This window comes from Columba livia, chromosome 1, assembly GCF_036013475.1.
Source record: "Columba livia isolate bColLiv1 breed racing homer chromosome 1, bColLiv1.pat.W.v2, whole genome shotgun sequence".
NCBI lineage: Eukaryota > Metazoa > Chordata > Aves > Columbiformes > Columbidae > Columba > Columba livia.
Window position 1 is genome coordinate 183,289,056 of NC_088602.1, and position 27,997 is coordinate 183,317,052.

The 27,997-nt window shown below is 39.0% G+C and overlaps 1 protein-coding gene across 1 annotated transcript; it reads right to left on the reverse strand.

Moving 5' to 3' along the window:
* Positions 1-458: 458 nt before the first annotated feature.
* On the reverse strand, positions 459-27,973 carry TMEM168 (transmembrane protein 168). Its single transcript, XM_065048735.1, has 5 exons — positions 27,730-27,973; positions 22,269-23,535; positions 11,659-11,801; positions 9,229-9,503; positions 459-5,161 (listed from the first exon to the last, which is right to left on the reverse strand). The coding sequence occupies exons 2-5, from the start codon at positions 23,403-23,405 to the stop codon at positions 4,614-4,616; spliced, it is 2,103 nt and encodes a 700-aa protein (XP_064904807.1). The 5' UTR covers positions 23,406-23,535; positions 27,730-27,973; the 3' UTR covers positions 459-4,613.
* Positions 27,974-27,997: the final 24 nt, after the last annotated feature.

Here is a 27,997-nt window from a genome sequence, read left to right on the forward strand (position 1 = left end):
TGAGAGGAGCAGATGTGCAGATCTGTCCTCCTCACCATTCTGCAGGGTCACAGTTTTCTTCTGCTGCATCTCCAGGCTTGACCTCAGATGTGAACCCTCCATTAACCTGATCTTACTGGAGGTGACAAGTTTGACTAAATACAAACAGTCATGTAAATTAAGTCTTAGATTAACCCTCTATAAAATATTGTCTCCAAGTATAAACAACATTTTTACCAGCTTGCTGACTAAGTGGTGAAAAAATAACAAGGTGAAAGGTATTAGTAATTTAAGCTGACAATTCTCATTTCTATGAAACTAAGAATAATCCTCAGAATATTCTCAGTAAGCTCTGTTGCAATTTTGAGCTAAAGAACCCCTCTGAAACAAGCTGTACAGAAAAAAAATCCATGTAATTCAAGAGGAAGCACAGAAATTTGGAAAGTGATCAAGGCATAGACAAAAACATGAAATGGAAATGAGCATCCAAACCAGCAAAATATATTTAAGTAATGTCACAAACACACAGACAAAAAAAAAAAAAAATCTATTTACAGATCTAAAATCGGTATGTCCAGTAAAAACTGTCCCACAGAAAGGTATTCATAAACAAGAAAATTCACCCAGTCACATAGTCTACTGCTGGCAACAGAGATGCTTTACAGCTAGCATAGCATTCATTAGGCCTTTGCAAAATAAAGGGAAAACTTAATGAAGGTAAGGAAATTATTTATGGGAAAATCTTGCACTGAAGGCTGGACAACAACAATCACGAGACATACAAAGTATAAGCAACTGCAAATAGGTAACTCTGGTAGTGCAAAAATGAAGAAGAATGGCTTTTTTTACCCAATACTTGTTCAGAGAAAAACACTTGTGAATTTGCAGTTTGAATTCCTTTTAGAGACTTACATTTGTAGGACTTAGTGCACTTGAATGTTTCAGCAAGGTTGATACTATACAGGAGGTAAATGAAACAAAGTCGACATAAAATTACTGTTGTGATATAAATTTATAACAACCTTTGTAACAAAATGCCTGAATATACAGTACAGAGACAAGCCTCTAAAAAAAGGTTTGGATTTTCTCCACCAGACAATTGATTCCTAAGCATGTTATCACTAAAGAAAACCAACCTGTACATAACTGATAGCATATGTAACGTTCTTTGGAATGAGATTTAAATTTTTCTTTCAGGTATTTCCCACACAGGGAAGGGCCGAGGAGAATCCCCTGCTCCTCATTGCCCTTAAGAGCTTCTGGTGTGTTGTCCCTCAGGCAGGTACCTGGGGCTGGGCAGAGACCGCAGAGGTGCATGAGCACCAGGAGCCAGGGAAAAACTCCACCTGGGAACAGGGGTGATGGGAGGACACCTTGGTATTCGTTGGTGTAGAAGCAGAGAATTAATACTGTTGAATTCCTGTGGCTCATCATCCCACACCCTGGGTTTTACCGTGTTCTGGAACACACAAGACAGTCTCTTTGTCCAAAAAGGCCTCAGAGGTTTGAATGGCTGTAAACATTTCTTTTAGTTTAAATCAGCATTTTTACCATGGCCTTGCTGTTTAAAAAATATAAGAAAATCAAAAGTGGGAATATGTTAGCTCTTGTTAAAACTATTTCAAATTTAGAAAACTAGAATTCTTTAATTGAGAAAACGTAAAAAAAAAAATCTGCAAACACGTGATTAGTTTTGCGTGTAATCTTTTTGCTGTATTTTTAGCTGACTCTCTATTGAACTTTCAGCAAACTTCTGAAGATCACCCAGTCTATCCTAGAGATAACAGTATAAGTATACTAACAGTATAAGTAAGCTTGAAACCATTTAATAAACAAGAGGCCAAAGATAAGCACCAACTGTTGTGTTTGTCCTGCTCGCCACTGCCACGCAGAGCAGACACTCCACTTGAGGCTGCTCACAGTCCCAGGACAGGGTGGGAGCCCCACTTCTCCTGTTCCCCTTGATGTACAAAAAGAAAGATACAGGTGATGTCCATAAAAATGTAACAGTAGCAGGGACAGAGTAAGATTTACCCATTATAATTAATGGGAAGTGTTATGGTTGATAGTGAAAGTTTTTCCAAATCAGAAAGGACTGACTTCTTGACTTTCCAATGTTCACAGGGTGACTATCAGGTATTACAGTATTGCTTTATGGGGACTTCGTTAAAAATTTCTAGTGCTCATGTTGGAACAGTTTAGGATGTCATCAAAGGAACTTTTCCTGAAATAGTAGTCAAAATAATGGTGATTTTACAAACCAAATGATAGTCTTTCCGCAATCTTTTTTCTTTCTACTCAAAGGTTGTTGGCCAGAAATGGCTGAAAATCACTTCTGCGGAGCAGGCAGAGCTGCTTTTCTGCAACTTGACAGATGCTCATTCAGCCTGACTTCAAGTATCCAATTTATGTGCCTGAACAAGGAGCTTGTGTACCCAGCCCAGGCTCCAGAGGATGACTTAGAACAGAAGTGCTCTAAGATCATTCAACAGACACAAGGGATTTGTCTGCGTTGCCTTTAGCATATGAAAGCAAAAACAAATCTAAGAGGCACAATCACAGGAAAACTCAATCTAAAACAGAGATTGAATCTTCCTTTGGAAATATTTATTCATCTTTGTTAATGAGAAGTGGAGCACTTCAAGTCACTAGCTTTCAGACATATGAATTCAAATGAGATGACTCCTACCTCAGGCTCCCGTGCTATGAACTTAAGTTGGATACCTGAAGTTAGATGGTGCGATTACCCTGTCCATACTGAAAACAGCCACCTCTTGAATCCCTGACTGAGCTGCAATCACAGCACTTATTTAGAGAAGACCCAATGCAAGCGAGTTGTGGTTGGATGTCTCATCTCATCATCTCATCTCCTATTTCTTTATGCCCTTTTCACTTTATGGAAGGGGATGAAGAAAAGCAAAGCCGGCTGGGGGTGGTGTCTGGCTAAACAAAGTTCTGTAATACACACTAACGAAGAAACTTGGTGGCTGCCATTTGTAAATCCTACAAAATCATCATTTTGAAATTGGTGGGTGCAAATCTGCTATTGCAGATTTCATAACTTAATCACACATTTTATTTTCAGGAGTTACTAACGAGTTTAGTGTTAGCAGATTCTCTAACTTAGCTGGCTAAAAAGTTCAACTGGAATTAGAAAAAACCTTGACAAAAACGTGTAGATTCTTTTCAGTTATTTAAATACAAAAATTAATAAGTTATATTTTAGACAAATATCAGCTAATGCCTATTATTTTTATTAAAATACTGATGGAAACAGAAAAAAAAAAGTAGAAATCTAGATCTACTGGACTGCACACACAAATGCAAAAAATCCACCACAAATTCTACTGTCTTAACCACTTAGTTGTTTCACTCCTTATTTTCTGCACTTGAGAAAATGAGATCAGAAAGCTATACAGCTGCTCTGGCTGAAGGGGAAAGACCAGGGCAGGATTTCTGGAGTCCCACCCAGCTCTGTAAGTGGAAGGATTAAGATCAGGAGAGAACAGAGTTGTGGCTGGGAGAACAGAGTTGAAGAATAGTCAGGATTCACTCCTGTTCTTTCTGAGTAACTTCACTTGTGGGTTTAATAGATAATGTGCTCATTGGTCCAATCCTGTACTCAGCATTTTACAGAATCAAGGTCTTAGGTACAGCAATGACCAGAAAAACATGGAAGCAAGGCAACGCTTGTATTTCTGGTTTTTATCTGTAAATTATTTTCTTTGTTAAATTCCTTGAGTTTGGGGTTGTTTGGTTTTTTTTGTTTTGTTTTGTTTTTTACAGGGTAGGTTTTGAAAATACAAACTAGGAAGAGCCTGGAATAGACAGAAGTACTCTAACAGGTGAGAGAAAAACTCCCAGTGCACTTTTTATTCCATATATGCATTAACTACTGGGAATATTTAGAGAAAAAAAAAGGGTCACCAGCAAGATACTGAATTTTGAAAGTAACACTGAATGTTTCTAAAACTGTATTCCAGAAAATATTGTCTCAACAGCATCAGAACATTAGAGGGTTGTCTGATTTCCTTGTTTTCTGTGGCAAATTTCCACTGATGGCAGTAGAGGCACTGAGGCAGGGGCTGAAGATGTAAAAGCAAATAAAGGTTCTCAGTAGCTACTTACCCACAATGGCTATTCATTCTCTCTTTTTTTTTTTTTTTTGGCTCAGTGCTGTTTTATAATACCCTTGATCCCACCATATGATTTCTAGGACATATATATTAATTTGAATATTAGCTTGGCTCCTTTCCTGCATTTGAACCTTACAGTGGACATAAGGCAAATACACATGCGATAACAGAAGCTGTTGTCCATCAAACTGGTGACTCTGAATGAAGGCTGCTTTAAGTAATGTGTATAAGCATGTGATCTGTTTCCAAAATGCATGGTCATATTAAATAAGTCTCTTACATATGTACACACAGGTCGGTAACAAAATTTTATAGTCCTACCCTCTCCTGCTCAAGATTGCAGTTTCTCACTGTTGCATATACTGTAGCTGCTCAAAGAGCTGAATAAAGTGAGTGTAGCAGATTTTTTCAGAGAAAAATACTCATATAAAAAGTTGTAAGTACAGTAAAGTGAGAAAGTTCCCAGAGCTCTCACTTGATTTCCTCTTTGGTTCGTAATTAGGATTTGACGAGTTTGAAACCCTGTCCTGTGTCCAACACTGTGGGAAGAAACCAACTCATTTTGAATCTTCTCAAGCACCTAAAGCACGCTTTACAGACCCAGAACAGATTAAGACCACAAAACCAGTTTGCCAAATGTACTAATGGGTAGGTGACACGTGGGAAGTACATCATCCAGTGTTTGGCAACATCGCTTCCCGTTGGCAAATGCAAAGTGTAGTCGCTCCAGCGCTTCGACACACCGTACACCGCTTTCACCGTGCGGCCCTTTTCGGACCAACTGATGTTGTTGTCGGGGTTACAGTTGTACTCAACCCATTGCCTGGTGAAGTCACCGAGCTGTGGAGGGTCTGCTTCCTCTATGTCCACAACCCTGGCCATTTCTGCCCCTTGCACAGCAACATACTGGTCATTTACTTTTCTTACTTCTTTAACCCAAGGCTGAGAGTTCTCACAGTCCAAAACGATGATGAGTCGAGAACAAACAGTGCCGTTCTTTTCTCTCCACCACTCCAGAAGTGTGTCAAGTCGTAAAGCATCACCTCCTGCCACAAGGGAAAAATATTTACCATTAGCAGAAAGAAACAGAAACCTCTGTGGAACTTTGACGGCAGGTTCCAGGAATCCCTTATTTTAAGAACCTGGACAGAGAGAACAGAAGTTTTCAACTGGTCCTCCCTGCCTGTAGATGTTGCAGATCTCCAGAGGGAAATTAACTGATTCCACCCGACTTGCTGTTGCAGATGATGCTGTCAACTCACCTTTGACTAAAAAAAAAGTAATTTCCTCACAGGGTGAAAGAAATTACAGCCTGTTGAAGAAACCTGGAAATAGCTAAACAAGGGAAGAAAACCCGAACTATAGTTTATTTTGTACTAAATTCTTAATAATCTTAAGGGAGAAAAGGACTCTTTTAAATATGTTTTTATTAATATAAAAAATGACTCCTCTTTTAAAGAAAGGAGAGGAATCACAGAATCACAGAATGGTTGGGGTTGGAAGGGGCCTCTGGAGATCCAACCGTCCCTGCTAAAGCAGGTTCACCTACAGTAGATCTCACAGGAATGTGTCCAGGTAGGTTTTGAACGTCTCCACAGAAGGAGAGTCCACAACCTCTCTGGGCAGCCTGTTCCAGTGCTCTGGCACCCTCAAAGTAAAGAAGTTTCTTCTCATATTCAGATGGAACCTCCTGTGCTTCAGCCTGTGCTCACTGCCCCTCATCCTATCATTGGGCATCACTGAAAGGAGTCTGGTGCCATCCTCTTGACATCCACCCTTGAGACACTTATAAGCATTGATGAGATCCCCTCTCAGCCTTCTCTTTGCCAGGCTGAACAGACCCAGCTCTCTCAGTCTCTCTTCATAAGAAAGGTGCTCCAGACCACTAATCACCTTGGTAGTCCACCGCTACTCCAATACACAATACATGCGAACTGTTTCTAAGCACAATGAGGAAGCCACCTACAAGCACAAGCATTGCTTTGACTTGAAAAATTAATGTAACCAGAAATGTAGAGGTTCACTCTATAGACACAGTTGTTTTCAGAGCTTCAAGAAAATTAAAAATAGTTATGGATTTACAGCTCATTGAAACAAAAACTTCATAGGAATTTTTCTACAATATTTCTCTCCGTTCAGAAAACACTTGCAATTAGTGTCCAGCTTCTCATGTTCCATCTCAACTCTTGCTCCAACAATGCTCTAAAAGAGCAGATTATAATTAAAGTTACATACAGTGGGGAATCCTGCTTAAGTGTAATGGATACTGCATGATCTAGGTAGCTTTGAAAAGCAGACCACTGCCTAAGGAAACATCTTACAAACAAGTGAATAAATCTCCATTGGCTGCACAGTGACAATGCGAAGAACTGATATATCTAGGTGTTGGCAGGTTAGAGCTATGATACAGACTCACAACAAAAACACTCTACTTGGAAATTGTCAACTTAAAAGAAGAAAGATGATTTGTAGATGAAAAGTAGAAAGATGTGATTTAAAATAACTGCATTTTAATTCCACAGTGATTTTCATTGTGGAATTTAAGTACAATAAGCAGTGTTAGTAGGAATTTTACTGCACAGATGAATCTCAAACAAAATAGCTGCATATTTCAGCACTCACATTTCTACCTAAAAGGGATGACAAAAAAGTGCTTCAAATTAATAGTTCAGAGTTAAAGCTTTGAGTAAGCTATCACATTTGAAGTAAATGCAAAATTACTGGGCTACAACTTTCTCAAATAAGTAAAAACCTGGAAAATTTAAAAAAAGTATCAAAGAAAATCTTAAGTATATACAAACCTACAGTAACTGTCTTGGTACATGCTCCCCAAATTGCTGTAGTTCAGTGTATTTACAGCAGAGACTTGCACAGAAGCAGTTCCTCTTTTCTAGGTAAGCCTTCTGTGTCAATACACATTAAAAATTTCTTTATTGGTTCACATTTTAAGGGCTTACAAATAAACTTTGTTTTAGTGTTAACTACGCAGGGGTACAGGTGATTTCAAAACAGTGCTGGATAGAACTGCCCAAAGAAAACCCCCTCATCCTTCGTAAGCACACATAAACATGTGCTCAGCTTCTCAAACACATGGAGTCATTGGCCAGCACAAGATTTAGACCCCAGGACATGTAAGAAATCCGTGTGCCTGGCCACCTGTGCCTCTTTGGCAGGTTTTGCAGGCCATTCAGCTGACAGTTTCGGCAACAGAGACAACGCTTCACTAGCCCAGCACTTGCCTTTGCCTTCACTCAGAGAACACAAACTCCCCGCTCATCCGACTGCTCATACTTTGTGCATGATTTGTTAACAGTTTCTTTTACACAACACTGTGTTACATCTCAGCTTCCAACAACAGAGAAACATAATTAGTGAACTAATAAATCCAGTAAGCCTCCTTTAAAAGGTGTCATTAGAGAGCAAAGACTACACTGCTACTGCTGTACTGTATCACAGCATAAGCCCACAGTGAGACATGGCTTTTCCTATTAGATGCCAATGTTATATTTCATTGTAGCCATCTCTCTCCATCTCCTCCAGAGGTCGGAGGACAGTACACATTACTGATGACCGAATGTTCCATATCTCATGAAGTGCCACTATCCAATACATGTGGTAAAAGTTCACAATAAAACAGCCTTCATTGTTTCAGTTTATCCTCCAAGTTACATTCAGGAGCAGTGCTATCTGGAAGGAGTAACAGGTTACATTCCATGATTTATCTAAAATTAATCACAAAAAAGGATGCAAGACATGTGACAGCTGCCTGTTCCTCTCGTTTATGTGAATAAACATATCTCCAAGTAGAAGCTGAAGATGTGATTGGAAAGAAAACTAAAAGGAGTTTTGAGAGAAAGCTGACCACAGCTGCACTTACACAATGTACCTTTTAGCACAGAAACTTTTTTATTTTAATGGTTACCTTGGCTCTTATCCTAAAAGTGAAGACATAGTTTAATTTAGGCTACAGCTACCTGAATGGGTACACAGAGACCTGAACTCCCCTGTGACACTTCAGGCTGGCCAGATACAAGCCAGGACTGGGCTGAAGCTGTCCAATTTTTGCAGGGACATTTGGCTCTATATACGCTGGCAGGCTAACTGTGCCTTGGGTGCTCACTGGAGCATTAAACGGGCCCTTTATCTAGGGGTTTGTAGTCTTGAGGCTACACTGCGCCCAGAGTGACTCCCGAACTCTAGGATGCCAGCAAACCATAGCTGTTTCCAAGAGACAAGGTTTGGTGTAAGTTTGAAGACCTGCTCTTCTAAGTGTGCATTGTACACCTGCCTCCTATTTCTTTCATCGGTCCTATCTTTTACAAAAGAGTACATCTTAAGGCCAGGAATGCAGTCCTTCCTGACTGCCTAACTGACGCAGGGGCACAGAACACTGTATAATTCACTCTGCCATGCCCAGGAAATGAGAAGATATTACGATTGTTCATTACAGTGAACAAATAATTCTCAAAACACAGCAGAAATCTGCCTTTAGAGAGGTAGCGGGTCATTTCCACTTGACTTTTCTGGATTAAAAAAAGTGATCTTTAACTTGTTGAATTATAAAAGGAATATGAAATAATGTTTAAACTTGTAAGCATACATTTGAGGTCAACAATATTTACAGAATTGTGAGATCAAGTGTAACATTAGTTACTTGCAAAAGGGTTTTTATCAAAGTGACTAAACACTAAAATGACACAGAAGCTCATGAAGTAACACAGCTGACTGTCATACAGGAGCAAGGTAAGGAAATAGCTGCTTCTTTACAAGTTAACTGCATACAAAAGGGGCTTCTGCATTTCTCCATTCTCTCCATGAGCAGTGGCAGTCAGCCTGCAACCCTGCCTATTTTGATGATTCCTTTAGCCCCTGAATTTCTCAAGAGCCATGCTCTGTATATCACCCCTTCCTTTCTTCCTTCCCTGTCTGGAGCTTGTATGAACCTGTTGTCCAAAGACTGGTGGTTTTTCACCATTCTGGACTGGCACATAATAAATGTGACGAAAACTTCCAAGTTTTGCAATACAGTATGATTTTTAAAGAAAGAATTAATTGACTTGGAAAGTGTATTAATACCAAAACTATTAATAAAAAAAAAACCCAAACCAGTTACCTGCCAGTGCCCATTCGCCAGTGCCATGTGAGTGACCACTGTAATATAATATGTAGGTGTCATGTCTGGGTCCATCTGCTGTCCGAAGTTCAAGAAAAGACTTGATCTTGGAATGAAGGGTATCAAAGGTCAGTCCGCTCGTAGAGTAGTCGCAACCATATGTCTCAATCATGTGATATGCAAAAAATCTTTGGATGGCATTAAGCATGCCAGTAGACCTCAGATTTAACTCTTGTACATGCTCAGGTGGAAGAAGAGTTGGTTGGCCATCAGGACTAAAGAGAAGAAAACCAGCTATGATTATGAGTTATAATTATTTCATGCTTAGTGGACTTTAAGCAATTAGCAATTTTTTTTTCCCCTGTGAACATTTTCTCTACTATGAAGTAGCACTGCTCTAAATTCAAATTGATTTGAAATGTACAGTTTATAAAAAATTTGAAATACTGTGTTTGAGTGAGGGACCACTATCTCCCTCTCCCATCCGTCACACTTCACTTCAAAGCGTAGTCCTTACACAACCCATGCTATTCTGGCTGCTGCAAGACAAAGGGAGTGTGAGAGGGGAGCTGGGATGTGAACATGCTGGGTGGGATTCAACCATTTCCTTAAGGCCCACTGAGAAAGTGCTGCCTTCAGACACACAACGGGAAGGAAGCGCAGAGAGAATTAGTGTTAGGCTGCACTAATTCCCTAATCTTGCAGACTCATTTCCAACACCAGACTAAAGAGAAATCCAAGTACACATTTTGCTTAGATATTTTGAACTGATTTATCTCTGTTCCAAACTAGCCATTATTCAACACGCTACTCAAGCAAATACAGTAATTTGTACTTGTGTGTGCTGTTCAGGTGCTGATCGTTCAGCGTAAGAAACACGTTTCAGATGATGGTATTCACCATTTAGAAAATGAAAGTTCTAAGAAAATGGCAAACTAGACCTGGAACAAACCGTATTTAGATGTGCGTGTGTTCATACAGATACATGTCTCTGTGTGTCTATATGTTTATATGAATATTCATACACAATAAAAGAGTCCCTGGGTTCCCAGGGTAACTGACAGATTTTGTGGATGAAAATATGGAGATGGTCTTACTCTACTAATATAAAATATGACTTTATAATGTATATTTCTGTATCTATGTATGTATTCTTCATGTATTTTGTTTGCAAAGCAGTGTGTAAAGCTACCTGCTTTCATTTTCGGTCTAATTAAATTTTGCACCTCCTCACTTGCCTAATGCCTTCATGAAGGCTAATGTTCTGCTACTACTGTTGGTCTTAGCAAGTGAAGAGTGGGCCCATTCCTGAAACAGTCAAGCTTTGTTAATAAGGAAGTTTAGTTCTGTCAGGTCCTAAACAGTCACTCAAGAGTATCTCATTCACTCAGAAATTAAGAGGGACCTGCCGCAGCCAGAATAATATAATACAATGAAAGAATTAACTTGGAAACAAGAATTAACCATGGAAACAAAAATAATTACTATTGTAATGTAAATTTTGAAAATTCTTTTTTTTTTTTTTATCTCTAACAATAATTGACCACAGAGATTTTTTGTAAAGGAGTGTAGGTCTGAAGACTTTAGATCAAAGCTCAGAAAACTTGTTTTTACAGTATTTTACACTATTTAAAATACAGTGATCTAAGATCAGCACACTACCTTCTGTTTCTTTGCCTGTTAATTTTTTTCCCTATCCACTGAATCCATTACATATATTGCAAGCTGGGCAGTTTTCACAAATTGGGCAGTCACATTTTTAAGCCTCTCATTTCAACCTACCATTCTGTTTCAATTGTAACTCAAATAGATAACTTACATAGTTCTTGTTAGTCAGTTACGAAAAAATGTGTACACAATTTTAATTATATGGCGAAAGTAGTATTTGCAAGTTTAAGGCTCATAAGAAGATGGGCAAATACTAATAGTACAATCCCTCTACCGCCAAGCATTTCTTATATGCTAACATTCATACTGGAACACAAAACACCCAAAAATTCACAATACCGATAACTGACACGTAGTCCACTTCCAAACCTATTTGCAATGTCCTTTAAATGTAGACACGAGCTCATTTAATATAATTCCAAATTGGTTTAAACTGTTCTGTTTGGTTTATTAAATCTGCTGCAAAATGTCTGCAGTCAGTCAAATGCCTCAATGCTCCTTTGCACAAGGTACAGACTGTTGAATCTGCCTATGCATGACTGGTGTGTAAAGCTGGCTTTCTAAAAGCAAATTAAATGCATATAAGAAGGTGGCATTGGAGTTACTAATTCTTTTTGGAAGGTAATGAAAAGGATACATACAAAATCTATTATTGAAATTTGTATTTAATTATTAAAAACTACAAGCAACAGTACTGCATTGTCTCTATAAACCAACAGTAAACTTACACTACTGTGAAGCTGAAATACATGGTAACTATACCTGCAAAAGTTTGTGGGAATCACAACAGCATACCCGACACATGTTCCTCCCAAGCAGTTTCCCAGCTCATGGAAAAGCCCATGAGCCATGGACTCCAGAGGTAAAACGATGAGAAATGCACTCATGAAAATCCCATTGGTTGACTGCAAAGAAAACAGAGAGATTCAGGTATTGCATGAAAAATCCTTCCTATCTGTTGGTTATGGTTTTATGAATAATCCCCTGTGTCTGATCAAACATTACTAGGTCCTGAAATGTGCAAGTTATTACATGTAATGTATGCTTGTTTTTCCATATATTACACAATGAAGTACTGTACAGACAAATAAAAGGCTTGGGAGAAGGTAGCTGGTGAACAGCAATCACTCTTCTGAAATGAATGCATTTGAAAACACTGACAGCATAGGACTTAGGTTTAAAGCCCTGATCATAGCTTAGAATGACCTATTTAAGCATGAAAATCAGTAAAGAACAACACAGAATAATAGGTACTTAGCATCAGATGACAGCACACAATACTTTGCCACTAAAAACATAGATGTAACTCTTCTTGCTTTTTAACACAGAGAGTTTTTAAAATATTCTTTGTGGAATACTATGTATCACACAAAAGATGACTTGTGGGCATATTTATGAACATTACTGCAACTAAAGAAGGGACATCCACTACAAGACTTGGTAGCATTCACACAGCTAACACCCTTCATTGAGCTTCCCTGTTTCATGGGTGAAAAGCAGTTTTGGAAAAGATTACACTCACGGATACATAGATGATATACATAAAAAAAGAAGTTTCAAAAGTTAAGTGTCAACCACTAGCACTACTAAAATAAAAATGGACTTCTGAAATGCCATCTGTCAGTGAGAGGCAGAATAGATACAGATTCATTTTAATTATTTTAATATGATCTGAATGGGTTTAATGAGGCATTACATGCTTTAGGAAAGGTAGAAACAGTACTATAATATATAATTAACCAAGAACTTTATTATCCATGGTGCAGTTATTAATGTTTGCTATGTAGCAAAGGAAATAAATTCATAGCTACAGATTTCTGTCTTGAGAAGAGTCCTGTGGCTTCTGACTACATCTAGGTTTTATTTGACGTCTTTGCATAAGTCTACTATATATATATATGTATATATATATTTTTAAATCTGGATATTGTTTTATTGTTTAACACTCAGTGATTTGATGTGAACTAGTAGTTCAGCTTAACCCACGGACAACGCTAATAATAATTTAGGAAGTAAATTATACTGAAAATATTACACCTAAACCAACTCAGTTCTTTTTGGCACATGGGACTAACTCAACCATATTCAATTTTTAAACACAAAAACGTTATGTGACTTAGTCTGAAAGAATAATTTTATCCCTCAGATGTGCTTCCTGCCCTAAGGAAGAACAGTGTTTGCTACCTGTCCCTGTTTTAAAGTGTCTCATTATACTTCTGATAGAAGATTTTCACCTATGTGTCCTCAAAATAGTGATAGCAATACCTTTAACCACAAATAAACACCAGAATCTGATATTAACTAGCGATAGCATTATTAACCAATAGCTCTATTCTCAAATAACTGGTAACTGCTAACTGATACCATTACTCTCAAATTCCAACACCTGAAGCCACTATAAAACTATATCCAGCTCCTCCTATGCTTTACATCATTCATGACGAATGAACAGTTTATTTATTTAGCTTCTAGCTCTCAAGGACATGAGGACATGACATTGAACAGACATTAAACCATTACAGAACAACCACAAAGAGCTTCCCTTATCACAGAAGTGTAATTAATATGCTCAACGACTTGCTAACATTCAAGCTACAAAACTGGTTGGGATGTACCATGTCCATCAACAGGTGATAAAGCCAGTGTTCATATTGCAAACCGATTTCACGTGCTGCAATGTAGTTTGATGTTTTGCTGCAAATAATTTGAAGTTACAAGGAGAAATGTGTACCTGTGAAGCACACATATATCAGGGGAGGTTCACAATCACTTTTATGTACATAATTTTCTCCCCCACCTCAGGAGGTACATTGCATCATTGCAGACAGACGCCTTTCCCGCCTCAGTTTTGCCTGTACCCAGAGGCTCAGGATCAATGAGCACACAGAATGTATTTAAGACGACTACAGAGAGGCATTTGCATAGTGATTCTTGAGTTTTGTGTCAAAGAATAAAAATTTTCAGAATAATCGTCCCCAAATCCGTACAATTACCTGAAATCACCAGAGGACAGGAAAGCTTAAAACAGTGTAACAATTACACTGCAACCTCAACTTGTTTTCTGGTCAATAAAGAGAAAAAAAGTCCTGTAACTACGACAATATAATTTGTGATTCAAATGCATCAGCAGAAACTGCTTGTTTTTGTTGCTCGGTTCCCCAAATGCATTCTGAAAATGAAAAGGACTCGGAGCAGCAGCAATAAGAATTTATAAAAGTTTTGTTAGTTTTTGTTCAATAAAAATCTTGCAAAATATAAGACATTGATGAAATAGTAGAACTCTTTAGTTAAATTAGTTGCAAGATTTGGAGACTTATTTTTGCAACTGTAGACACCAGAAAGACAACTTGATTTGAAAAAAAAAAAACAAAACAAAAAACAAACCAAACCACCACCAACAAAACCAAACAAATCAGGAAGACTTGGATCCTGCAGAAACTGAAGGGCTTGTCTGGAAGAGCTTCCTAGTCATAATCAGTTTAGTTTGAGGATTTTCTAAATCTTGGAAAGACTGAACACATGGACTGGGAAGTATTAGAATGCATTTTTATGATTCACTCAGGTTTTCAATAATATATAATACGACACACGTAAACATGACTTTTCTTAGATCTTGTTAGAGCAAACTGGTCTTACATTGCATTACTGTTTTGATCACAGTCAACATATTACAAAACAAAAAACATACTTGCCCATATAAACTACAGCTATCATAATATCCTAAAGAACATTACAGTATTACTTTAAATGAAATTTATTGTAGTAGTTTTCTTACAACATACCATTTTGCTCTAAACATTCCCTGCATTTCCCCAACCTCCTAAAAAAACCAAGTTATTAAGCCTATAGTGTTCTGCAACAACACAACTTGACAAAGCTGGATGGTTTTCAAGAAATTTCTGATCTAGTTTGACTTCTAAAAAAAAAAAAAAGCCCACCAAACTACATTTAATTGTAAAAAGACTCCTACTAATATCAAGATACTGACAAGAAAGTTCACAAGTACTCCTGAGATCCTATATAGGATCCTACATAGATATTCTAAGGATCACCTCGGTGATCCATCTTGCTCTGCATCCTACCAAATACCAAAGAGGAATGGGAAATATGCTCTATAATGTAATCAATTAACTCAGCTCCATCTGAAGTTTCAACTTCATGTAATGGTCATGTAACTTCATGTAACTCTGTAGGAAAGTATTATTAGTATGGATAGTTTATGTGTATTCACATCTATCTTACATAAAGACTTGCTGTGAGCACTTTTTCAACAGTTTTAGACGATACATATCAGTAAAAAATACAAGAATGTTTAATGATGCTTAGAGCAGCCCTATAGTAAGGTAACTAAATATTTTTAATTCAGGTCTGCAAAAAAAAAAAAAAAAGGCTGGTGGCATTTTATAATACCTAAACTATAGGAACTGGAAATAACAAAAAATATCATGTAAATTAGTTGGCAATTTCTGTAAATCCGAAGATAGATCCTTCTTTTAAGCTAACAGCCAGGTGGAGAGTGTCAGCGCTTTACTAAACCCTAAAGATTTGATGACTGGTCCTTAATGGAGCAGATGGCAACGGATGCACAGGCAGAGCCAGGAAGGGATTTTGTTCTTTCATCTGTTCAACCCATTTTCATTCTGTTTTTGAGTGCACTGGCCACCTCAGCCTGCAGCACATCCCTGCACTCTAAGTGTCCACTGATTCTAGACAGACTGATCAAAAAGCGAATGGAAGCCAGGGACCATCTCGGCAACCCCACTGAAAACATGATAAGCCATTTTTTCTCTTAATCTCTGGGGTTTTTTCACCTTTGTCTGTCTTCTTTATAAATGAATATTTAGGAAATACACAACGTGTATAAAGGTGGGTGAGATTTGCTAGCAGTATTATCTTTCCACTTTTTTTAGCTTTTAAAGCAATGTTTATTGTTAGATGTAACTGTCAAAACACCAGAAGGATTTAGAGGTGTTTTACAGCCAAGATATATAATTTTATCTCCATGGATAGGACAGTTCCAGTTCCAAGGAGTAAACCACTGTTGGAAGTGGAATGATTCTGGAACTGTATTTAACAATGGAGCATTACTGATGTGACTGATGAAAATAATAAGGAAGAAAATAAATAAGAAACATTAGTTTAAATTGGAAGCCAGTTACAAAGACCTACATAAAAGCCATTCTGATTAAAACAGAAATAAATTCCTAAACGGATGTCAACTAAGATGGTCACAGAATCACCAAACAGGGGAGGCAGGTCCTGGTCCAACTCACTATTCAAGCAGGGCCACCTACAGCAGGATGCCCAGATTATATGTAACAAACCAACAACTCAGGAGGCTTACAAAGATGACGTCGCATATTTCTGAACAAAAATTCTGCCCTGCTTTCCATTATCCAAGCTGAATAATATTTACCTATTTTTACGTACCCATGTACACACAAGTGAGTAAATATAAAATAAACAATTCTGCTTAGCTCCTCTGCAGTGATTCTGCAGAAACAAAGTATACACTCAATGACTGAGAAGGCTCAAGAGAAAAAGCCAAATGTGACAACTAATCTACAAATATTTGATGGACACCTTATTCCAAATGAAAACAAGATGTGCATTACAGGTAAAGAGAAGCCCAAGGACAAAATTTGTAAAGTTACAAAGTAGATCAACTACAGAGGAAACAATCTTACAACAAATTATTGAATAATAGTCTCTGGAGAACAATAAATAATCCATTACTTCTAAATATTAAAACAGCACTGGGAAATGTAGAAAACAGTTTGCAGAAAACAGTCATCACATTCACTGGCAGATGGATTTAATCGGAGATTCCCATGCCTGAGTCCTGATTTAACTGTGGGAAAGCCTGTACTTTAGTCTGTGTGCACTTGTCCCAGCAAAACCAAAAGCGGTTGTCAATTTAAAAGTATACTAAATGGATTTAAACTAAAAGAGGGGAGATTCAGGCTAGACAAGAGAAAGAAATTTTTTTACAATGAGGGTGGTAAAACCCTGGCCCAGGTTGCCCAGAGAGGTGGTAGATGCCCCATCCCTGAAGACATTCAAGGCCAGGCTGGAGGGGACTCTGAGCAACCTGATCTAGGTGAAGATGTTCCCGCTTATTGCAGGGGGGTTGGACTGGATCCAAACTATTCCATGATTCTATTCCATGATTTCTGATTATTTTTTTTTAATATAAAAATCTGAATTCTGAAATTAATGAGACTTTGACAGCAAACTTAACACGCAAATCAGATGCTTTAGACTAGCGATGAATACTTCCTTTCTCTTGTCACCAGAGAAGCCCATCAGGACCTGAGGCCTCTGGAAGCGGTGGTGACAGCAGGAAGGTGCTGCTACAGTTGATGTGAGTGACAGCCCAGCACAGCTCTCAGGACTCCGCCAGACAGGCAGGAGCCAAGGAGGGCTGAGCAGAAAGGAAGATGGGCAGCAAAAATAAACAGGATAGTGGGCGAGTCTGAGAAGAAATGATGAGTGGTGAGCAAGGGGGATTTAGGATCCAGCTTAAGAGATGACAAAACAGCAGGGAAAGAGGGAATAAAGGTATTGCAAAAGAAACTGAACAGAGAAGTCTATGAACAGTGAGACAAAGATATACCAGTAAAGTTGTCAAGGAAGGGAAAAACTGACAGGGAGGAAAAGAAAGGGATGAACTAAAGATGATCCGAAAGGTAAGAGAGAAAAATAAAAACAAACCAGGAGTGGCATGGCTACTTGAGAAAATATGGAGAGGCCAGAGGGTGCAGCAGGGCCTCTGAGGAAAACAAAACACCGCCACAAAAAAAACCCCAACAAACTAAACTGAACAATCAAAGCCTGAGGACCAAATTAAAAATAAAAGTCAGGAAGAAAAGCAGGGGAAAATTAAGGAGGAAGGCTGGATACGATTTGCACTCAAAAAAGTTGTTTAAGCTGTGATGTTAACAAAAGCACATGCATGTAAATATAGATGTTACTTACAAAACTTCTTGCTTTTCAAAAAATAATCATGGTTTTAGAGAAGTTCAAAACAGCCACCATATTCAATTTTATTAAGGCATTGTAAACTGAGCTTTCAAAAAACACTAGGCAATTGCACCACAATAAAGACTGCAAAATCACTAACTCTCCCCAAAACAAGGAAATACTCATACATACAATAAAATAACATTTCTTCCATGAGCAATTCTAGTTCAATAATACTGTCCATTTAAGTACAAGAACTCAAGCCTATCATCATACTATTATTTTACTAACCCATAAAATTCTCTAAAACCAAGAATAATATACTGAAAGTACTTCATTATGTTACTTTACCTGTCTCTGACATAGTTCATTTTTCTCTTGGTAATATTAAATACAGGTCTTCCAGGGATAATAATTCTCTTTGGCTCATACTTCAGAAAACCTGTAGTTACCTTGGCACAGAGCACTTCACAGAAATCTGATTTCAAGTTACTGAGAAAAAGAGTCCTCCAAGCATTTCTAAGATCTTTGCTTGCAAATTTCAAGACCTTCATCAGAAATTTTCATCATTTTACTGGCTTCTGAAAGAAGTAATGCCTGAGTAATTTGCATCACTTCTGCTGGATCTTGTCCCATTCAAGGGCCTAATTACGGACAGGCACGTGAGTCATTGCTGAAATGAGTAAGTTGGAGTTAAAGAGTCTATTGATCTGACTGAAATTACTCACACAACATAAAGGCAGGTGCAGAACACTTCCTTCGGATTTTGCAAGGAAAATGTTAATGCATTTCTACTGACAAGGCAAGGTGTCTTTCCAGCTAAAGCAGGGATTATTCTCAGCAGTAGACCACAACCAAACTGAAACATGCCCTACTGAAAAGCTGTTACTCCATTTTTGAATGCAGCCAGCTTTAACAAATTACTTTTACATCTCTCATGCTTCCTGAGCTCAGCCTCCAGGTTCAGACAGACCTGACGATTCTGCTTATCGCATTTAAAGCTTGATCTGTTGGAGAGAGATTCTGCTTTCTGGAGCCATAGTTCTTCCCAAGCACATACCGAAGTACCAGGAACGGAGACTTTCAACCCTTGGCTTATTACAAAGGCTAAGATCCCCTTAAAAAAAGTCCTTGGCTAAAAGGACCTTCAGCCTCAACAGTTCTGCAGGAGTCAGAAAACCACTGTGCATGCAACAGAAAGCTGACTGACCTCGCTTTAAAAGCCTTTCCACAAAAGGAGATTTGATATTTTTCTGGCAATTGTAATCAAGTAGGATACTTCTAGCTACCAATTAGCAGACAACTGTCTCTTTAGGTCTTGACCTTTCATACACTTGAGATTCATATGATGCACAGATACTACAGTTATTGAAAACGTTAAAAGGGCATATATAATGTGCCTGTAACAAAGTTTTCCATGACACAGCACCACTCCCCCTCCATTACCCCATTTCTGTCTCTAACCTAACACACTCAGCTGAGCTAGACCTTTTATATGCCAGGGATAATTATTTATAGCTGACTGTTAGGAAGCATCTTTCCAAGGCTCAGGTTTTGAGCCAATTCTATTCATTATATAGGAGGTCAAATCACAGACCATGAAGTGATTTCAAGCCACCTCTCTTATCAAACGCAGTATCATTAAATAAGCTTCCAGCACATATTCAGGGTGAGGAAAAGTATGAAAAAAATATGTTTCACCATCCAGGTGACACTTCACAGATTTCAAATATAATTAGTACTTACTAAAATGACTACACAAATCCCAAACTGAAGCTGCAAAGACTGAAAATTGTTGATCTTACACATGCAAAAAATGTTTTACATAATTTTTAAAAGAACAAACACAGTTTCAGGAACTGCTGACTGAACAACACTTGGCATTCCTAAGAGAATGTAAGGAAAAAAATACATTGGAAATTTCAGTTAAAAAAATGCAATAATGAAAGATGTAAGAGTGGCTGTATTAGGCTGCACCAAAGTCCACCTAGAAGAATGCCCGGTCTCCAAAGAGGCCAAACGGATGCCTAGGAAAGACTGTAAGGACAGACCAAGCACATGGTTCCTGAGCACTGCAACCACCGTTGGCTCAAGGACCTCCTGAGCCAGATGTGGTTTCCATACAGTACATAAACCTCAGTGAACTTGTCCATCTTTCTCCTGAGCCTCTGCCACCGCTGGGCACTCCCCGATACCCACCCCGGAGCTGACCCGGCTATTCCTACTTGTCTGGCTCTAACCTGCTTCTTGCCAACTTGATTCCCCTGAACTTTTACACTGGAACTGATAATTTCTTGCCTCTTTATGTTCTCCACATCACACATAATATTTTATATGTTTACCATATTTGCACTTAGTTTTCTCTTTTCCAGACTGAAGCATCCTTGTTTATTCATTCCCTTCATGTAAACTGTTTCATGTCTATAATGAATTTCATTGCCCTTCTCTGAACCTTCGCTTTTCTCATCTGTAGGATGGCAAGTAAGAATTGCATACTCAAAACACAGAAGTTATTAATTTATACAATGCCATAATGATACCCCCAGTCCTTTACTAATAATTCCCAATATTTAATTTGCCTTTTTTGACTACCACTAAACAGTAAGCTGATGTTTTGATGGAAAGGCATCTAACACAGCCCTAAGATCCCTTTCTACCACATACTGATGTCACCAGATTTCCTCTGTAGCAAAGTTTTCTTAAAACAAACCCAAACAAAACCCTGAAACCCTAATCCAGTAAGTATTTAGTGATAACTAATACTTTTTAAAGAGGAAAGGCAGAGAGCATTCTCTGATTTGTCTCTTTATCTGTTACAAAACTTATAAATGACCATAAGGAAAACACATATTCACTGGTGAAGGTTATTTTCTGCATTACTGTTGAGCTTGTTAGGCTTCCTGAAACAGCAGGCTCAAAAATCCAGCAAAAGATTCTGAAGTAGAGTCTTGATACCTTGAATTCCCTCTACAAAGAAAAAACATTAGGTTCCTTAAATCTCTCTAAAAAAAAGACAAATGCCCTGTAAGAGGGTAACTTGTGTGCTCATGCATCATCACTTTCTTCTAATTATTTTGAAACTTGGCACTATCCAGAAAAATACAGAAAAGGCCACAGTTTTCTGCAATCACCATAATAAATTATACATCCATTTACTAAATTATGTTCTGGCCAGATCTGATAAAGTTTCATTTTCTGACAACAAATGAAATAGGCAGAGTGATCTGCAAGGCAAACATCACATCATCTTCTGAAGTAGAACTTATTTTAGCTGGAGACAACTGCCTTCATCATCTCACAGATTACTATAAATAAATTATGAAAGAAACATAAATATAGTAAAAGAAATGTAAATGTAATTATCTACTTAAACTAAACTATTATAATGAAAACCTGAATTTCCTGACAAGTAAAAATATTTGGCCTGATGCCTTTCACTTTTGCCACTACAATTACTACTTTTCCCACAGAACAGGCAAATATGCAACCCATCAGACAGAAGTTATGAGCAACAGCTTATCTTATCTACACACAGGAACCTAGAAACTGAAATTAATCAATAACAAATATTAAGATTTCAGACACATTTCCAATTTGCTTCTTGTGAACAGTCCTGCACAAGTCATTCCACAGCACAACCACACTTCTTCAGATTTACAGATGACTGAAAATGAACGGGTATGCAAGAGCTGGAGTTCTTTTGGGGCAGAGGACAGAGACAGAAAAAAAATTACACTGAATTATCAATGTGATGAGAAAAAAGAAGATGGGTGAGAATCCAATCCTCCCTGCTCACACAGCCGGCCTGCAGTAAGGAAGCAGTCTGATTTTAAGAACTGGTCTTTCAGAGGACATACCATGTGGTACATAACCAGATTTAAAAATAAGATACTTAGAGAACATGCTATACCAATAATTTACCAGTTAATCAGTTGATCTCTAACTCTACATCCATGGTTAAATGCAAAACAAAGTTACTGGAAAAGTACGTTCTTAAAACATGAATTTGATTAGATTCAATTAAAACAGTCCATAAGAAAAGCCCTCAATATAGCATGCATTACTAGGGTTTAACATTATGATTTACTTTCAAAACAAATTTTATGGCACAATGAATTCAAAAGCAAAATAATTTCATAAGGAGGTAAACTTAAAATACTTGGCAGCCTCTCGCCCTGGAAGTATTAACTGTTCCCATTCATAAGGAAGCTGGTGACTTCCAGCTGCCTCAATAGGCCACAGCCAAGGCAGGACAAGTGTTAAATTTGAAGAGAATGCTGGTGAAACCAAGGGTTCCAACACTGAATTGCTGAGCCACAGCACACCATCAAGTGTCGCAGGAATTTTAAAGTGTAAACAATTCTCAGGAGCATTCTCAAGAGAGAGATGAAGATAAAACAATTATTTACCTGCCAAGAAACGGCTCCCAAAACAGCAGTTGCGACAAGGCTGAAAAATACTAGCCGTTCCGAAATTAAGCAGAAGTGACGCATTCCTTTAGATGCCATAACTCTGTCAAGGCTGTTGTTTTCTGCACGGTGGGTATAGTATACCTTGTGACAGTCATTCAGTTTTGTGTGAAACCCCCAAAGAGTTATAAAAAAAATCACGTGACAGATCATCCAGAAAATTCCAAAAATAGAAAACCCAGGTATCACAAAATACCAGAGATCCAAATCACGGAGTTTAAAGGCTGCAAGAATGAAAAAGATTAGTTCAATGACTCCAACTGAGATGACAGAAAGCCTTCTGCAAATTTTACCACGGTACAAGTAGGGCTTCCATCGCTCAGTTACTGAAAGTCCACTGAAGTAAACATCGAGAAGTGGATCTGAAATCAGGAAGCTGAAGAAACATGCCAAGGCAAAGGGGTTCGTGGGTATTTGCAATGATGGAAAAAAGAGTAAGGAGGCAATGGCTCCAAAAATTGCCAAATTTGGAATTGCCAAAAAAGACTTCATACGTAAGTCAATAATCAACATGGCCAAAGCGATGACCAACAGAATAATACTCATAGTTCTTTCTACCAGCATAGTGGTGCTGGCAATTGCAAATCCAACTAGCTCCAAAACCTCAACTGTTGTCAGCAGAGTGGGTCGATGATGGACGCAACCACAAATCCGCTCAACAAGTGCACATAATATCCTTAAAACAATGGAAGAGAGGAGCAAATATTTAGTAGCTTCTTCTTTCACATCTGTTTTGAAGGCAGAATTGTTTAGAAAACAGAGAAGGCCAAGCAGAAAACCAAACCAAAGATTGGAGAGACTCAAACTTGCTGTTTCCATTGAAAAATAGTAGTACAGTATGCTGGCAATTCCAAGAACAAAAAGCCCCAAAATAAATATTATCAAAATGAGTGCATCTGCCCTTTTTTCCCATCTGACATAAAGGCCCATGCAAATGGCAACCAGTACATTGATTCTGGCAAGATAACCGAGGTATCTGACTGATGAGTGCATGTTCACTTCTCTGTTTGCTTCTTCCAGCTTTGTCATTGCTGCATAGAGACAATGACTAACACAGTAACGCAGTGACCTACACATGTAAACTGCAGTTAGGGGGTTTTACCCACTTGACTGAAAGTAAATATTTGGGTTTCATCCAATAAATGCAATGCAATCACTGCCTCCTGTAATATCATTTCAGTAACAGTGGTCCAGAATCGCTGAAGTCCTGGAAGAAGAATTAAAAAAGTTTTAGTGGCAAATAATTCCTCTTAATCACACATAGCATAAAACACAACACATCCTTTCTCATCAAAGAGTTTAGCATCTAAATTAAAAAGCACATTATAAAGACCCAGTAAGAGTGTTGTTAAAGGTCATTCAAACAGGGGTCATTATTAAACCAATATAAAATGGGTTCTGCATAAAGATTATTTAATAATTTGGATACAAGGGAAAGTTAAACCAAACCTGGCCTGTGCAGTTTTTCCACAAAATTCATCCATTATGTATCTATATTAGACATCTATGGTATCCAAAATATTGCTATGATATCCATTATCTTCTGAAATAGTTTAATATTGGTTTAAAACATTGTTTTACTTCACCATTACGTTAGGTAAGTTCTCACTTTCTACCGAACCTTTTCAATATGCTTTGAAAGACTTCTTTTTAGTAGCCAAATAGCTACAGGATTTACAAAAAGAACTTCTTAACCAGTTAACCGGCTTAACCTGCAGTAGTTAATGAAAAAGGGTATTATCATTATCAGTTTCACAGGAGCAGACACAAAGACATATCAACTGATCTAGCAACATTTTCAGAGACTTTTCTTAATGTAACATAAAGGCCCTAATTTTCACCCCTCCAAACCACTTCCCCGTATCACTCCCCCCCGCAAAAAAAATAAAAGAAACAAAATGATCAGGACAAATATTATATTTGGAACCTAAGTCGCTCCTACTCTGATCCTTTTAACCACCCTGCTTTTCTTAGTAAGACAGTACAGGAACAGATAGTAGTATTTTTAGGAGAATTTTGTAAGTAAAGGTGGCCAGGTGGATTTCACTGGAGATCATCAGTGTTTTATGGGATAAGCTTCTTCCTGGTCTTGAAATACAAGGGCCACTGTAATCCTACTGGTGTTTCATCTTACAGAGTTTACACACAAACAATACTACTAATTGCTATAATTAGGGAAAAAAAGTTAAGGAAATTCTGTTTCCATGAAAATCTCAATTTCACTGTATTTATGTACTTTTCTACTTATCACAAAGTTGTCAGGGGCAGAATTCAGAACTCTCTAGTTAAAGGCAAAAGAGACTGATCCTTTGAAGTCACAACCCTGCTCTTTATGCAAAATGTGTTACAAGCGACAAATTGATAAGAATTACTCAGAGAACAAGCTTTCTGTGAAATTACATATAAAGAGAGCCACATGTACTTCTGATTTTTGATCTTTCTGTGCCTAGATACTCTAAACCCAGAGTCACAGAATTAATAAAACAGAGCCTATACCTCCAGAGAAAATAAAGCAGAAACCAACATGTAGACCAAAAGAAAGTACAGAAACAAGAAAATCAGCATCAATATTTTTTCATCTCTGATTTTCTTAAGTGTCACAAATTTCATTATGAAGAGACCCAGGACAACCAGTTGTCCAAATTCCCTTAGTTAAAACTTACTGGAATTCTGTGTAGTGTTTATATTTATGTATAAGTTTTGCTTTTAAAGTTATTAATGAAAAGTTTATCTAAGACTATGATTACACAGGTCATGGGCAGAGTCCCCAACATACGTATCCTCTGTAATTTTTCAAGTAATTACCTAACTGCCCATCCTACAGAGACTTTGGTAGAGTTACTGGTACGAGAGCGCAGCCAATGTATCAAGAAAACTCTGAGCTAGATTACTGTTTACTGCTTTTATTCGTAATGCTTAGGGAAGTGTGAAAGGACACTTTGACTGAAACTCAAAGCTGAGACTTTATACTCTCTTGATTTTTAAATTCTCATTTTTTAAAGCAATGAACAACAAAAGAAAAAGTGAATTGACCGATTTGCCTATAAGCTTTGGCTGATTTGAGGACTGACATCCAGTGTAAAACCAGCTTGAGTAACTGGTGTCAAGAAAAATTAGGCCTAAGAGATCCTGGTTTTAAAATTATGTAAGTTTTGTAACATGTATCTTCAAATTATGTTAAACACCTAACAATGCTGCAGATAATACTTGGAAGAACTCACATTTAAATCTGTTTAATTGAAATAGAATACATACCATATACTTAAAGCAAATGGTTATTATATTACGCCATTGCAAGGTAAAGTTATTTGGGTTTCAACTGTGCATTTTCGTAGTACTCATTATTATTGTTTTATACATATAAACTTAATTCTGAGTTGCCTGGATGCTTAAGATCTTTCAATATTTCTCCCCTCACTTGCTAACAGTCTTCCTGAGCTTACTGAATTATTTGGTATACTGCTTCTTATGGAACTTGCTTAGCAACTGCCTATACCAAATTTGCTTAGCGTAAGTAAGTCTGTTTAGCATAACTTCTGCAAGCTGTGAACCTTGGAACTTTCTTCTTCAATAAGTAAAAAAGCCCTCAGAGTCTCCATGCTAGAAGATAAGGGGAGCTGCGTCCCTGGAGATAAGTGAAGGAACAGAACAGCATCTAAACAAAACCAAAACAGAAAAATGTTTCAGTTTGGCAGGAAGTTATTTTTCTCCAGCTGCAGGTGCAAAATAGAAACTGAAGGTCAGAACTCTGACTGGCAGCCTGCCTGATGAAAATGAAGAGAACCAACAAGAACGGGAAGACCCCAGATTCTAATTTCGCAATTGGCCAAGAGTGGGGTCCACACTTGGCAGGTGGGAGCTTGGATTGTGGTGGTATCATTGTCCAAGTTTTGGCTGGGGGTTCCTCTTCAGGAGGCACGCAGCTCAAGCTGCAAATAAATTATTTACTTTAAGAAGAATTTCTGGAATCCTTGCCTGAGTCTCTGTGGCGAGAAACCTGGGGAAAAGAAGCTTCCTTAACAGCGGGCAAGCAGCCACTCTCATAGAAAACTACTCTGACTGGTTCAACTCACGCCAAGTGGTGTTTTGCTGTTATCGCAGCACGAGAACCACAAAGGAGAAGGTCCTGCCGCTGCTGCCCCATGTGCTGTGCTGGGTGCCGGGGCGGTGCAGTGGAAAGACACAAAGTCTGCTGCAGTACCAGGTATTCGCGAAAGGGCAGCTCCCACTGTGAATGTAACTTTCTCTTCCTGATCTAGGCAATTAGCAAAAAGGTGCACTACTAAACCGCACTGTTAATCGTTAGCATTTTCCTAACCAAAACACAGGGTCAACTTTTGGGTGACTAGAGGAAAAGGCAGCATTTTCATGATTAACGTATCCCATTATGCAGCTATTAATAAATAAACGTAACACAGCAATTAAGACAATTTTAACAGGAAATGTCAGTATCTGATTTATTCCTTAAAACATACCTATTTGTTACTCAATTCTGTTAAGACTTTGCCTGTTCAGACAAAGGCTTCAAAATCGGGGGCTGGGGAGGTGTTGTATTTGTTTTTTAACCTAATAGCCTTAGTGTTTCAGCCAGTGACATCTGAGTTATGTATTTGAGCAAATCACATTTAGATCCAAACCAAACAGGACGTGCATACCCAGAAACATCCGTCATGTTTTGCAAACACAATTTTAAGCAGATCTTGGTGTCTAACTACAGATTACGAGACTAAACTACCCAAGAGTTTTTCTACATGTAAAGGAACAGCATTGCCCAAGTAGTTTTTACGGTAATTTGTCTAAGAAAGTAGAAAAAGAACCAAAACCTGAACATGGTTCAGTAGTTTAACTGCAGTTGAATAAACATCTCTGTGAGGCCTATCTAAAGCACCAGACCCTCCTTCCTTCTGTTGCACTAAACCGGAAGGATGAATTTTCTTCCTTAAAAAGATGCAACTCCATAAGACTTTGAAAACAAAAAGTCTAATTTAGCTAACGCGTCAATACAGTGGGTTTAAACCTCCGATGAACCACTCTGTCAGTTTTCAGATGTTCCCAGCGGTGATGCCGGTGACCGGTGCCAGACAACCGGCGGGCAGCCGCTCGAGGCACCGGCCCGGCCGGGGAAGTTTAATGCCGGCGCCGGGCTCCGCGGCACGGGCGCTGCAGCCGCGGCTCTGCGGGATAACGCCGCTCACCGCGGGTTGCCGGCCGGGGCAGCTGCTCCGCGCAGAGGCCCCCGCCCCGCCCGGGCCTGCCCGGGGAGGCCGCGGCCCTCCAGGCCCCCGGCTCCATTCGCCCCCGCCTCGCTGCGGGGACGGGGCAAGTCCAGCCCAAGCCCTGAGGGGCCGCGGGTCCCCGTGGTGCCCCCCGCCCGCGGGAGGTGGCCCCGGCCCGCACTCACCTCAACAGGCGTCCCCGAAACTTCCCGCCCCCCGCGCAGCGCCGCCGCCATGTTGAGGCCGAGCGCGGCGCCGCGGCTACGGGCCGCGCCGAGGCTCAAACGCCGCCCGGCCGGCGGGGCCCGGGGCGCTGCCGGAGCCCGGCTCGGCTCGGCGCGGCGGCCAGGCCGGGCCGGACCCGTGACGGGGCGTTCGGCGGGACGGTGCAGAATGGGGAGAGCTGCTCAGGGCGGGGAAGGGGGTGGCTGCCCCCCGCCCGGGCTCGGGCAA